Here is a 15,328-nt window from a genome sequence, read left to right as displayed (position 1 = left end):
GCAAAAGTAATCCTGTTTTAAATGAAAAAAAGCCTATGGCAGTCCATATTTTCTCTGTGCAAATGCAAATTACATGACATAAGCCTTAAATGGCAACACAGTACCACTAAGCTGTGTGATAAATTCTATTTTTAAGACCTCAATACGATGTGGATTTTCTGCCATTGTAGATTTTATTGGGCCCTGCAACTATTTAATGTGTTTTGCTGTATAAACTTTTAAAATGGACAGAAGTAGATCAAAAGACAACAATTTAAAGTGTGATGGGCCCACTTCCTGCTTTTGGCCGTCATAAATGTGAGGAAAAGACAGACACTCAGAAACTATCTGAAGGGACACAGCCTCTTTAATAGCATCTGGAGTGAAAAAATTACACTTAAGTTATTAAAATCAAGTTTTTGTTTATACCTGGAGCACAACAAAGTAACATGCGATTCATGAAAAAAAAACAAAAAAAAAACAGACATCTAATTGATCAGATTTAGAACCAAATTAACCAGTTTAGCTTTCAGTAATTTCAAAAGTATTCAAACATTTGGAAACTGTATGATGGTTGGATGAAAAACAAAAACAAAATAATCTCAAACAAAAATTTATATTTTAAAATATATATATATTTATGAATATATACACACACAAATCCAGACAACCCTTTGAAACACAAAACTTTTTACAGGAAAATGTTTTGATCCCTTACTACAGTGCTGATCAAAGTATTCTAATGACAGATTCCCAGCATTTTGATAAAAAAAAGAAAGAAAAGAAAAATCATCAGGTTCATAGAAAACAATGTGTGATCGCCACCCACTTCATCCATTTGTTATAATAAAAGCTCTCAATCTCTGTTTTCTTATGTTTCCTCTGCAAAAGAAAGAGAACAACAGTTTGCGTGGAATGACTATATTTGTCAGAAAGTTTTCTTCTTCAAAGTAAACACAAGTTATGAACGACCACAACAGCTAACCTACACAAACCAAACACACCTCTGAAACGTAGATGGGAGAATGTTTCAAAGATAAAATGGACATGCAGGGTAAGCTTTTTATTCATTTTTAGATCCACCACAATTTGGACTGGAATACTGGTTGTGCACTTTTAGGCATTAAATATTCCAATGAATCAACCCCATTAAGATTGGAAAATATGAGGCAAGACAAAGTATTCGACTTCTAATAGAAATGCCACCCCCTCCAAAACGAGTTTAAACATTTGGTTTATATAGGCGCTCTCTAATGTCTGGTCCTAAATTCAAACTAAAAGGTGCTAGAATAGAAGCAACCACGTGCTAGAAGCTACAGGAGGCGAATTTAGTTGGAGTTAGTGACACTCTCCTTGAATGAGGCATTCAGCGTTACGGTGGGTGGCTGAGAAATCAAAGAGACTTAACAATGAACACTCGCATGCTCGATGCAAGTGAGAATCAGACGACACAGAAATACATCAGTGGCCAATTCAAGGTAAATTATAATCGGAAGGTACTGTGTTTTTGCTGAAAGTATTTATTTCAAGAGATCAAATGGAAGCTGAATGCATATTCAAGTACAATGTGACCAATGATCCCCATGTGTCTTCACTTCACAGAGGGAAACTGCCTGAGACACTGAGTCAGCAAGTTTTATACCATCAAATGATTCAACTTCAACAGCTTTCCACCAGATTTCACCTCAAAACTAACTACACCCTTTTGTTACTAACTTTTAATATATAACATTTTACAATAATAATGAACACTATGTTAATCAAAGTTGGCAGATGTGGGAGAGGGAAGAGTACTGAAATCAAAGTCATATGTAAAAAAAATAATAATAAAAAAAAAATCACAATTTACTGTAAATGTCTTTTGCTTCTTTATGACTTTATACTTACCCAAAAAGATTAAAAAGGCAAAATGCAGCACTGAGTCTCACCTACTGTTTAATGAATGCAGCGCAATCTTCCAAAAATAATTAGAAAAAACAAAAAACAAAGGCAACATTCCCCATCTAACTCAACCTGTGCAGCCGACACCCCTGTGGGATTCTCATCCAACACTGAACCATGGATCAAAACTGGTACTTATGGGTTGTGTTTGTATTTTTCTTGTCACTGTCCTGCTTACAAAAAAGATCTGTAAATGTGGATTCCTCATCACTCCCCACAAGCTGTGATTGATTTTTATTCATTGATTTTTTTTTTTTTTTTTTAAACAAGGAGGAGAGGAAGGATAGGTGGGAGTTTTTAACTAGCAAAAGGTTTCCCTGTGTCTTCCTTGCCTTTGTATGTCCTCTTCCCGTGTGTGAAGGGCAGGTATCTGTACTTGACCATATGCTGAGGGAGGAAAAGGGAGAGAATTAACGACAGGCTTTCTGTACGCGTTTATTCAAATATTTCTACCAACTTAACTCATGAGAAGAAGCTGAACTCTTGGCTGGGACATAAAGAGAATTAACGGCAATCACCGGATACCGAATTAATTTAAATGAGAATAGAAACCGGTGGACACTTTCTGAATTCTTTTAACAATTGGATTTTTCCAACTTTCATGAGCACATAAAGTACAACAACTCTAATTATAGTAAAATATACTCCATTTTGAATCTTCAATATGATGATGGGAACTAATATGATCAATTAGGTGCATGATTGGATGTGAAAAGGATCATTTCAGAGAGGCAAAGCCTCGCATATGTAAAAATGGTCAGAGGGTCACTACTCTACAACAAATTGTATAAAACCTTGCAATTTTATCTTTTTACTTTTATCTCTGAAATTGTTCCAAAGACGCCAAAGCTTCCATTGTCTGTAGGCTATCCTACCATTAAATTATTCAAACGGTCAAGAGAAACGCAGGATATTTTGTCTTTTTTTTTTTGGCAGTAAAATCAGGCACCGTTCTCTGGTAAATATCAGTATAAGTGCTCAGGAAGACTTCTCACTGCCAAATCCACAGATGCAAGTTGAAGTGCCATCATGCGAAGAAAAAGGCAGACATGAACATAATCCACAAATGTTGCAGCATTCTCTTGACCAAAGCTCGTTCAAATGATCTGAGGCAAAATAGAGAACTCTGGTCGGATAATTTAAACTGTGACATTCTTTTTGGAAGCCATGCTGCATCCTGCAGACTAAAGAAGAGGGGGACCAGCCAGCTCGTTATGAGCAGCAAGTTCAAAACACTGCGTCTGTGATGAGGATGTTATTATATTGGAACACGGCAGCTTCAAGAAACGCTTGACAAATCGTTTTTACAGTCCACGCGTTTCACCAATAGGAAATACTATTATATATATTATTAAACTGTTAATTATGGAATTAGGAGCTTTGCAACAAAAACACATTCTGTTTTAATTTGTATTTCAGAGTCTTCCAACATCTTGTTCTTTAGATGTGCAACAAGTAGTAATGCAATACCCCCATAGCGAGTACAACGTGTGTGTATGTTTGTTAAGAGAGGAGCTTTTACCTTTATCTGCCTCTTCATGGTGATGCAAAACAGCATGATGAAGTACATTACAAGTATAGGCCAGAACACCGGCACATTGAAGGCTTCAAAGAACGTGCAAATCATGGCGATGACGATGCCTTTTGTCGCCGAATGCCTAGAAAACCACAAACAAACAAAAAAACAAAAAATAAAAAACCCCAGGAACTTAGTGAAAACTGTCATTTTGTAATGTTGGAGGGAAAAAAAAAGAAGAAAAAAAAAAGAAATCCAACAAGATGATCAACACAAATTCTTGATATGTCATGTAAAGCTCATATCAACACCCTGACAAACAAAGCCAGAGACTAAAAGAGAAACAATGTCACAAACAAGAAGCCGGCAGTGTGGCCACTGCAGAAGAAGACAATTATTAACAAAGTCAGACCTGAAAGCTACACACCGTGATTTTAACAATCTTTTATGTTTGCAGCTACGCTATTCAACACGAGTCTAATAAACTTTGGCCACGGCATGAATTCTCTCACGATTGTTATCTTTCGTTTGGGACGGCTGAAAATCGCACAGTGCATAGCGGACATCACAGGTTTGAAGACGTTTGTAACGTTTTAGAGGAGGGGCAGTGCTGCACTGTGGGTTAGGAAAGTGAGCTTGTACTCTGGACGCTCACTGGTGGCAGATTTACTGTTGATCACGGAGTCCCTGAGCAAAGATCCAACCCCAAACTCCTCAGGAGAGGCATTCTGTGTGAAAAGTGCAAACCACACCAAGTACAACAGGAACCCCCAGAATGGAGCACCACCATCTAATGGTTCAGATATCTTTGGAGGGATTAAAATTGAAATTCAGACGATGTCTACTTAGTGAAAAGTCCTGGTTTGGATCGCGACAACCGAGTTCTGCTGGCAAGTTCCAATAGTGATACCAAAAGTTGAAAAAACTTTTTCAAAAGAAGGAAGTCCTTCCCTACGACTCCAATAAAGGGCTCCTGCAGACAACACATGCAGTCTTCCATACATATTCTCAGTTGAAAATGCTTTAACATACGCAGCGATGCGATTATAGTGTGCATCATATGTACACTGTTGGAGCACTCCCAAAGCAAATGCCTCAATATTTGAGCAGGTGCACCACCAGGATGTATGTGCAGGGAAGACGTTAGGTATGAAAGTAGAAGAGGAGTATTGCCATGAGCCAGTAGTTTACCTCCTTGTGGATCTGAAAACGATTGTTTTGGTGCAGGGCTGGTGTTGCTTTGACCATCAAATCATTCCCTGCTGCATTTCTATTGGTTGTTTATTGTACAGTACTCTCCGAACAGTGTCGTGAGGTTTCTGACACTGACAATTCAGAAGATTTTTCCCAGGTGTTCTGAGGACTGTTCATGAACTAATATTATATCAGAACACATATGATCAAGATTAATTACCTTATGTCTGGATTGGCCTTGTGCAAAACGAGCAAATATAGTTATAAATACATTTTATTATGGCTTCTGTTACATCATTTTAGATTCTCAAAAATTTAATTGTCACCTAAACCAATCAGACAAGCTTCGATTGTCATTTTGGCTGCATTTACACTGTATGTGTAATGTGAACCCATTCTGATTTTCTGCTCTTATGTGTCATACATCAGATCTGTGTTTGGCCAATATAAGCAATAAACTGATGCATGCATTCAGATACATTGAGATCGGATACAGACGTTCATTTGTGGAAATGAATCAGATATGCGTCACTGCAACTGCCGTATAAACAGGCTGATCGGATTTCCTCAACGATGCATCTTAACTTCATCAAATCTGCAACTATCTCGCTGATTTTGTCACATAGTGAACATGCAGTAAAGAAATGAGAAGCATGGAGGCCATCTGACAGGAGGAACATCCAGCATAGTGGTCAGTTGAAATAATATGCACAAGATTGTTGGGATCTCGCAAGACTACAGCATAAGTTGGTCTATTGCCAAGGAAAGACAATCTTAATTTGTCATGATACAAGGTCGTGACATGTGGAGTCTGACTCTCAGGAATCTCAGTGAACACTGGGGAGACAGGCGCTGCATCCCAGCAGCTCAACCTGCTCGCATCTCACACCGAGAGGCTTGCTGCCAAAGGTCTCCACTCCTTGGACTCGGCCATGAGGGTCAGCGCTTCCCCTGAACCAGGGACCAGCACCCAGCATCTGATCTCTCATCAACCAGGGAAGCAGCCAACCAGTGTCCCCTGGAAAAAGACCTTCACAGAACCCATTTGTGCTTTTCCCTCAACAAGCAGGAAAAGCCATCCCAGACTGAGCGACCGGCTCCTCAAGTCTGAAAGGGAACAACTTCTCCTCCTTCTCTGCCTGCTCAATGCAGCCAACCAGAGTGAGCACGGAGGTGATAACCCACAGAAGCCACCAGCTTCCCGGGCCTGGGCCACCCAACCCCTTCTTCAAAGACATCCAGGAAGTGGTAACCAACTTCTGGCCATTACATGACATGATTATGTTAAACCTGATGCCATGCACAGAACTGTTTAACTTTTATGATGATGTGTTGATTCTATTACAGTGATTGAGTTCTATTAATAATGATACTGGGAGTAATTATCAACCTGTAAACCAATGTGTCCATCTGCATGCTAATCTTTGCTTTACTAACTTGTTAACTTAGAGACACACAGGAAGCAGTATATCATTTTTGGAATCATACTTGCCGTCTTATTAATGTGCACAAAGAAGAATGAAATGTTGACCTCTTCTGTGTCAAGAACTCCAAAATCCTTCAACCTTTACTATCAATTGTGGTAATTGTAATTGATTTAACTATCAATTCAAATTCATTGTTTAGTATATGAGACTGGTATAACTGAATTGGCTACCATTTCCTGTTAAACAGGTGGCGCTCCCTAGGTATCGGATACAGATCAGATTAAAATAAAAAAAGCACTGGTGCATTTTTTCCACTTCCGATCTGATCACAGTACCCAAATTTGGATATCTGCCGACACCAGAGCTTTGTTTGCCTTAATATTATTATTATTGTTGATTTTATACGAGGCTGTAATAAACTCCTCTCCAGGAAAGTATGAAATGTACGAATGTATGAATGTCTTCTCTCAAAAGGCAACTTGAGGTTAGTGTAGGTTAAGAAAAGGAAGCAGTACAAACTGTTTTGTTCACTTTGGACAATGTGGGGGTCTGAGTGACGTCATCATCTCGTAATAAACTTGTTTAAAAACTCAGAATCACTTTATTAATCCCTGGAGAAATTCTTAAGCAACGCAGCACAAACTGCAATTTTTCCAGCTCTAACGCAACACAAATAATCGGGACTATTTTCAGGGAGTTTAGTATGGCCCACTTCCTGATGCTTGGCAAACTTCTCAGGCACCACATCATTAGCATCAAACATTATCACCTTCAGTAGCCTGAAGTTTCTAAACACAACAACTATAACTTTTATCTGACCATTGTTGAATATAATTTAGTGTGACCTTTAACAACAGCTAGATTGTAACAATACCTCAGACAAAGGTTTTCATTGACCTTGAAAAACAAGGATCAACTTGCAAAAGGACTTATAAAACACAGTGAATTGTTTTCACAGTTCAGGGATGAGCCACACGGAAAGGCAAACCCGAAAATGTTTTTTTTCATACATCAAGCAAATGTGATCTGTGACTTACACAAAACCACTGAGCTCGCTTCCTGCTGGGTAACACAAGCGGGCACAACATTTGAATAACCAAGAGACCAACCAGGGGCAACAAAAACTTCAAAACCCTGCTAAAATTACCTGCATTTTCTGATCATTAACTTTTCTCAAACTGGCAATGAACTGTTGCTGAAAAACTTGACTTAAAGAAGTCTAATAAAAACGTGATGTTTATGTTAGTGTTAGTGTGTTTTGCCCACAAGACTGACATGACCTACATTTAAAGTTCAGGTGGGGATAAAATATATCAAACTGGGTCAGAGGCAGATGCAAAGAGGTGAAGTCGACCGAATACATGTGGTATATGCTAAAAAATCCTTTTCCAAATGAGTGTTGCATAACCTAATCTTCAGCCATACAAATGACTGGAAAACGAGTCTGGGGTCAACCGTGAAGAACAGCCTGTGCCATGATGTGCACACTCACCAGAATTTGAATTCAGGCAACCGCCTGATGAAAGGGCGGAACTCCTCGTTCTGCTTGGTGGGAAGGGAGGGGCCTTCGTCTGCAGGACAGAGGTTACAGGGTGATGCGGTGGCTTTGATACACAAAAATGTCTTTTGCATAGAAAAGGCACAAGAGGTGAAGAAATACACCGTAAAAATGTTAAAACAAAAGCTATCGGACATGGCCATTATAGATATCCGCCAAGTTTCACCACGCACTTTTTAAAATGCGTTTCAGCAGCATCCTCATATGTACAACATGACTGTGTTGTTGAGTTCTTTAATCAGATCATGTTTCCCCTCTTAATATTCATATCTTGTGGATGAGAAAGTACTCTTACAAACATTCACAATTTTTCAACCTTTAAGAAGAAATTTGTTATCGAACATGAGTCTAGCCAGAGTTTTTAAATGACCCATTGCCAAGAACACAACATTACAACATGAAGAAAACAAACGGCATCAACTTGCCTTCATCAAGCAGAGAGGGATCCACCTTTGGCGATAGAAAAGCAATGAAGAGGTTGAGATGGTAAATTCCCAAAGCATATGTTACTATATACCAACCCTGAAAAGCAGCATAAGAAAAATTACCACATTATTAGAAGGCCAATAGACAATGTAGACGCTGATTGCATAATTAGTGAACAAGACGTTCATCAAATGAAAAATAAGAGTTTTATAGAACTAGAAAAGGGAATTAGAAAACATTTTAGAGAACATAAAAACAAATACAGATAAATAATACATTATAGTTGCTATTCAAACATCAACAGATTGAAGCATCACTTCCTTAACATCGAAACACTGATGAAGAGCCACTGTCCGCTTGTAGCACTCCCCTAGACCAATCTCTCACCTTGGCTGAAAATCAGCAGAAACCAAACATAGCACTGATGAAGATAATGAAATCCATTACAAAGGGAGCACAAACAATTACTTCAGACAGCTGTGAGAGGTGAATGAACACATCCAACTGTTTAAAACAATGTTGGCACCTTTACAGGTATTATTCATAGGTATCAGAATTGCAGTAACTTTTCCGGCTTTCTAAAGCAAATTACACTACAGGAAATATAGACACAAAAATAATATACACTTACCTGTAGTATGTACACTCTGATCATGTAGACAAGTATAAGTAGTAGAGTGGTGGCCCATCGCACTGCATAGAATGGTGTTGACTTGTCTAGCCATGACTGATAGATCTGCTCCAACAATACATAAAACAAAGCCATCAGACAGACAACATCACTTAAGCATAAGGACATTCACATTCACTTAATCCCTTTATTGATTCCACAGCATATTAGAAAGCATCCATTGAAAAGTGGGCTTAACTTCCACTGTGAGGAATACTTAAAATGTAATCATAACAAATGTCTCTGAATGACATTTCTTTTTTAAATAAGTTACATGAGTGACTGACACATTACCTGTCCAATCCTTGTGAAAAAGGCAGCAACTACAGATGGTTTCCCATGGATTGACTCTCCAACACTGTCCCCTTCTGACATTCTATCAGGAAAAATACAAATAAATATTGACTGGTGAGGCATCTCAAACAAACTGACTCATACAAGAATTTACACTGTGTCGTTGGCCATTATCTGAGAAACACTTCCTGTGCTCTGGAAATAGGTGTCAGAGAATGCTTCGACCTGATACACAAGCAGTCTATGTGTCGTTTTTGAGACAATGTTATAATCTGGATGTAATAAAGACATAAACAGTCAGATAAAAATACAAAAAAAAAACATCTGTATCTACAAAGCACACGACCAGTACACTATCTGAATGATAGTCGATTAGAAAACAGATATGGTGTAAATAATCATCGTTCTTTTTGAAATAAACTACTGATGTGACCTCAGTTTAACTATATATCCCCAGTACAAAAAAAAACCACCTTAATAGAATGAGACTAATTTACTACATTTTAACTGGATTGAGAATATTCAATTCATTTAGTTGTCTGACCAATCTCTAAAAGCTTGCAATGGTTCATTGGGACATACGCATACAAACTGCAGTGTCATCCACACGGGAATAATGTTCTATTAATAAAAGTGAATTAATGCGATGAGAGGAAACGATGTGGTTACGGCTGTTCGTGGTGGAAGCTAGCAGGCGTTAGCCACTTTTACAGTGAGCCGGTTTCGGCAGCAAGGATAACTTAAAGTGAAACAGATCAACTGAGATAATTTTACTGGTAACCTACACCACGGCTACGATCACAACAACGATATGAAAACGGTTCTTAACGTTTTGTCGATGAAACCATTTTAAATATGTCGTGTTAGCTTGTCAGTGAGCCACACAAAGCTAAGTAGTAAACGTACGTTGCCCTTTTGCCCAAATTGCTGATCGTTATGGGTCATGTAGTCCTGCCAAAGCTCAAAATGCTGTCAGACAAAAGGAGTGTCACTACATTTCCCACATCGTCTGTGAAACGAGCAATGAAACTTGGTAAAAATGAGTTGTAGTTTTTTTCCTGCGTCTTCGTCTACAGCAGGGAACGTCCATCGTGACATTTTTAAACTACAAATCCCACCAGTCACCTGTGCATATTTGACAACTCACTTCCGGTGCCGTGGACGACGTCACCAATTTCTTCGCAGCTAGCGAGCTCGGAGCGTTAGAAATGAAAGTAATCAGTATTAGCGCCACACATGTTCACTGTATGGATACAGTCTTTTTTAATTTAACTGCTGGACTTCCGTGTCCTTCTTATCTGTTGGGTGTATCTGTAAATGCGGCTGAAATAATGAATGGAAGCTGTTTCTCACCTGAGACGGCCGCTGTGTCACTACCCGGCTCTGCTAGCTAGTTCAACTAGCCACTTTTAGCTCGTGTGTACACGTCACTACTTCCGCGAGCATTCGATCGAGCGCAAGGCGAAGGTAGTCGAAGCCCGAGCAGCAGGGCGGCTGCGGCTCTTGTACGAGACACCATCAAAAAAGCTCAACTTTTGTCATTTTTATTATGTGATGGATTTCTAAGTCACAGTAATGGACATGAAATACTTTTTTTTACTACCAAACTAGAAGTGAATATGAATAATTCGATTTTTAAAAAGCAAGACAAGATGGCTTTTATTTTTAATCTAGCATAATAAAATCTAAAATATCAACACAATGAAAAGCAGAACAGTAAGCATAAGAGCATAAAATACATAAATCTGGTCTTCACTAGAAGGCGGATCAAAGCAAATAGAAAGGTCTTCAGCCTGGTTTCAAATTAACTCGCAGAGGTGGAGCTGTCCTGCAGTTTTAAGGTAGTTTGTCACGAATATTTAGTGCAGAAAAAATAAAAACAGTTTCTGCATGTTTGGTTTTGACTCTTGAAGCAGAAAGCAGGCTTGATCAGGATGACCTGGAGGTCTGCATGACACGTGGCAACTGAGGATCTGAGATGTATTTTGGGCCGAAACCATTCACAGATTTGTAGACAAGAAGCAATTATTTATATGACAGGAAGTCAGTACAAAGACCTGAGAACTGGACTGATGTGGTCCTCTTTCTTTGTATTTGTCAGGAGTCAAGCATCAGTGTTTTGAATCAGTGGATACATTTTTTAGGAAGACCAGTGAAGACAGCATGATAGTAATCAAGTTAACTGAAGACAAATGCATGGATTAATCTGAATCCTGCCTAGACATCAGTCCTTTGTTGTATTCTTCAGATGATAATAAGTTGTCCTTGTGATTGTTTTAATATAGTTTCAAGTCAGAGTTCATGATCACACCAGGATTTCTGGCTTTATCACTGCTGTTTAACCTCAGAGACTGAAGAACACAAAGTGTTTATATCACTTCTTTTGCTTCAAAAACCACAAGTTCAGTTTTATCTTTATTTAGGTTGAATAATTTTCATTTTCAAAGGTCATCCTGCTCAGCACACTCCCTCAGTGTTCTTTTTAGAACATCAAATGGTTTAATACTGAGTCTATTCTTATTATTTTACACCTCATTCAGGTTTTGGGGTGGCTGTGGCTGTGTTGTTAGAGCGATAGCTCTTCAGTCTGAAGGGTGCAGGTTCAATTTCCAATATTCTCTATCCATGTGTTGAAGTATCCTTGAGCAAAACACTGAACCTTCAACAACCACCTTACAGATATGGTAGCCACACCCATTGGTTCAAGAATGTCACCCTGTCATTAATAAAGTCTTTCTATTCTATATAGGAAATTATATTGAAATAAATGCAAACTTTATCAGAATGTACTCATGTATCTTTATACTTAATAAACAGAAACTTTTTAGAGTTGGCCAAATGTATTTCTCTGCATCCTATTCACAGTAAACCTGAACTTCACATACTCGTCAGCAGGTCTGAATCAGGGTCCTTGCTCACACCAATGCATGTTTGTGATTGTCTGGTTTTGTGTTTGCCCTGTGATGGACTGCTTTTGGGATGAGCTGTGGCACCCAGCGACCCTGGCCTAGATAACGCAGTGGACAAGATGAATGTTTCTCACTCTGTGGTTGCGCTGTGAGGGACTGGCATCATGTCCCATGTCTGCCTTTCACCAGCTGTATGGTGGGATAGGCTTCAGATCTGCAAGTTTGATGAAACAGCTGGAAAAGATTCATGGACAGGTGAAAACTGAAAGTGTTTTTTAAGCTTGTGTTAATCTTCTGTAGTTATTTTTGTAGGAGTTGTGGTATACCATGATGTACCAAATGTAAACACAGTTTAAAATCTGGTTAAATTGTATAAAATATTAACCATTAAACCATAAAACCATTAGAAAAAAACTTGCAGAATGTCCCGGCTTTGACATTTAACAATAGCATTATTGCAAGTAAAAACTCTTAGCATTGAGTCAAAAATCTTTTTATTACTTTGATAAAGACCAGCAATAAGGAAGGCAAATATTCAAATCCATTTAATACATGAGTTTAACAAAAACACTGGGTTTAATGTCAGGAACTATTTAACGTCGATGAACAGCAATACACAGGTACACATTCGAATAATTATTTTAAAATTGATAACAAAAAAAAGAAAATACCCAAAATATTTTAACAAATCACTGTTTCTATTTACACAGTAGCATTGGATAATACTGTCAATCCCAACTTTTTTCATTATTAAAGCATTAAAGTGCTTTTCTTCTGGCTGTTTAATGATTGTTCTATGAAAACAGTATTCTTTGTGTGAGGGCCTTAAAAAAAAACTGCTGCTACAGGCTGAGTCAGGTAAATCAAACAAAGTGAGGAACAAAAACGATACCATGCCAGAACGATTAATCATCCTGGGTGGCAATCCAAATGTGAAACTGGAATGTTTGTGTTAAATATCTACAAACAAGTGCCACGAAGACACATCATTCAGTAAGCTATAATCAATATATGAAGACCTTGCCCTGCAAGGTTCATGAAAATACAGAGAGAAGGACTAAAATGCTACGGTCTTGTCTTGACGTAATAAACAGGGGTGTTACTCTTACTTTATTATTCACAAATCCAATTAGACCCCCGCTATTAAGATATAACACTGTGAACAATTTATTTTCCAAATGTCTGACATAGTTTCTTTTAACTATACAAGAATTAACACCATAAATCCTACAACTCAACAGATATATATCAGCAACATATGGACATAGGCTCCACGTCATTAATGCCAAAGTCCACTGAACAAATGTCAAAATTGAAATGATGAAGACGCACTGAACGAGAGGTCAACACATTATCAAAGCAAATTATCTCTATTCAGTCACAGCTGACAGGACTCGACAGAACTGCTTATCATAACAATAACTCATGGACTCTATGAAGTTTAGGAAATTGAAAGACTAGCCGAGTATTTGAGGTTTTTGCTCGTATGTTGGTCATGAGTTCCCCTCCCCCCAGTTCTGTCTCATCATCACTGTCCAATCAGACAATATACACCAGCGCGCCAAGCATGTGTGTGCTTTTCAGTAGTAATGAAAACACACAGTAACATTAAAGACGTTCCAGATAGTGAAGGCAATAGTTAATTTTGAAAAAAAGAGGGCAGTATTTCTCATTTATTGTATTTTTTTTTTTTTTACTATTCTAGTTATTAAATCAACACAAGTCCTGTCAGTCTAGTAGAGAAAGGGTTAAAGTACACATGACTGTTTCCACTGCTATGAGCTTCATTCACTATTGATTTCTATACTATTAGTTCAAACAGCAGACACATTAATTCCAACTTAAAAAATCAAGCGCAACCACAACTAGTCCAGCACATTTACAATACGGATATAATATTTACATTTATACAAGTAAAACTGAATAAAAAATAAATAGGAGAGCTGAGGACTCTGAAAACGGAGGGGTTGGTGTCTATCGTGACAGTTGTCATCATGTGAATGCATACTCGTGTTGAGTGTTACCACACCAACGTTTCCCAGCAAACATCCAAGTCCAAAAAAGTTCAGTCCAGACCACATGGATTAAACATTGCTTTGGCAGTGTTTTCACTGCACTGTTTGCTATGTGGACATGTATTGCATCATCTTTTGTTTGATATTGTCAATAGAACAGCAGTCCCAGCACATCATTCAAAGTGCACGTGAGGGTATTTTAACACACAGAAAATGTTCCACACTGCACTTGGTTTCCAGCAAAAATCAGTGACTAAAATATGTCTCCAACATTTGAACACCCAATCCGTGTGGTTCTACAAAGAGACAGAAGCTCATGGTGACATCGATGGAAGCGGTCCCGGCTCTTTTCAGTGGACGTCACTTTCCATGAATTCTTCTTTGATGGAGTGTTTGCCACGTGACACTTTGCAGTCAGGCATGTCGAAACCAAAGTCGGCCCACTCGTCGCCGGCCGCTGCCATGCCCGACGGCCCGACAACACCGGGCCGGTTGGGGATGGTGATGGTGTGGCGAACCCGAAAGTGCACGGCCTCCATGACACGCTGACGCTGCAGCTCCCCGCTGGCGGCTCCGATGGCCGCCATGGCTGAGGCGGCCATGTTGCTGCTGGAGCGAAGCAGCTGCTGGCCGTGGTAGTCGTGGTGGTGGTTGGAGGTGGGCAGCTGGAGGGGAGCGCCCTGTTTCATGTCCTGCAAACCTCGCCAGATAGCGAGGCGGGACTGCTCTGGTATCTTCAGAGCACCTAAATCCTGGTGAAAGTACACAGAGATTAGACGGCTAGTTCTGGGTCATGGAGTGAATTGAGAAAGCAGAAAGAGGGCTTGAGCATGTCACTGTGACAAATGTGGGTGAAACTCAGCAGCATAATTCTCCAGATCACTGAAAACTGATAAAAAAAAAAAACCTCATCTTCACTGTAAGACATAAAGTGCAGGAACAGTGAGTTTACCTCCATGGTGAGAGTTTGGAGATGGTAGACAGACTGGACGCCTTGGGAAGTGAAGTACTCAATGAAGTTCTGACAGCCAAGACTGGTAAGAAAACTGTGTGGGGGAGAGAAGCAAGGCTGTTTAGACCAAAGCTACAAAATTACAGAGTAAGATACAGACATCAAGATGATGAGTACTTATACAAAGTCAACTCTGCTTCAGTAGAAAAAAACAATATGAAATCTTTTCGGTAATTGTTCTCAGACCATTTCCTGTCACGACACTTCATCATTTCACAATGTATTCCAGCTGTTAAGGAGTTAATTTCAAATTGTAGGGTTCAAACAGACACAAATGAACCATCTTAATGGATGCAGTGGAAGTGAAACCATCAACATGCATTTATATCAATGATTCATAAAGCCATTCTTGCTTTGGTGAAGAATCTTTATTATAAATACATGGAA

General features: G+C 38.9%; 1 protein-coding gene across 3 annotated transcripts; it reads right to left on the bottom strand.

Annotated features, from left to right (window-relative positions):
• Window positions 1-328: 328 nt before the first annotated feature.
• rer1 (retention in endoplasmic reticulum sorting receptor 1) lies at window positions 329-10,429 on the bottom strand. Of its 3 annotated transcripts, XM_080497159.1 has the most exons (8): window positions 10,359-10,429; window positions 9,006-9,087; window positions 8,673-8,777; window positions 8,041-8,137; window positions 7,550-7,628; window positions 3,443-3,578; window positions 2,253-2,307; window positions 329-861 (listed from the first exon to the last, which is right to left on the bottom strand). In XM_080497159.1, the coding sequence occupies exons 2-8, from the start codon at window positions 9,084-9,086 to the stop codon at window positions 851-853; spliced, it is 564 nt and encodes a 187-aa protein (XP_080353285.1). In that variant the 5' UTR covers window position 9,087; window positions 10,359-10,429; the 3' UTR covers window positions 329-850. The 3 variants fall into 3 exon arrangements, with proteins under 3 accessions (XP_080353285.1, XP_080353283.1, XP_080353284.1); XM_080497157.1 differs by having other exon boundaries at window positions 329-2,307; XM_080497158.1 differs by lacking the exon at window positions 10,359-10,429 and adding an exon at window positions 10,153-10,213 and having other exon boundaries at window positions 329-2,307.
• Window positions 10,430-15,328: the final 4,899 nt, after the last annotated feature.

This window comes from Blennius ocellaris, assembly GCF_963422515.1.
Source record: "Blennius ocellaris genome assembly, chromosome: 5".
NCBI lineage: Eukaryota > Metazoa > Chordata > Actinopteri > Blenniiformes > Blenniidae > Blennius > Blennius ocellaris.
Note: the sequence above shows the minus strand (reverse complement) of the source record. Positions and strands in the feature narration are given on the sequence as shown.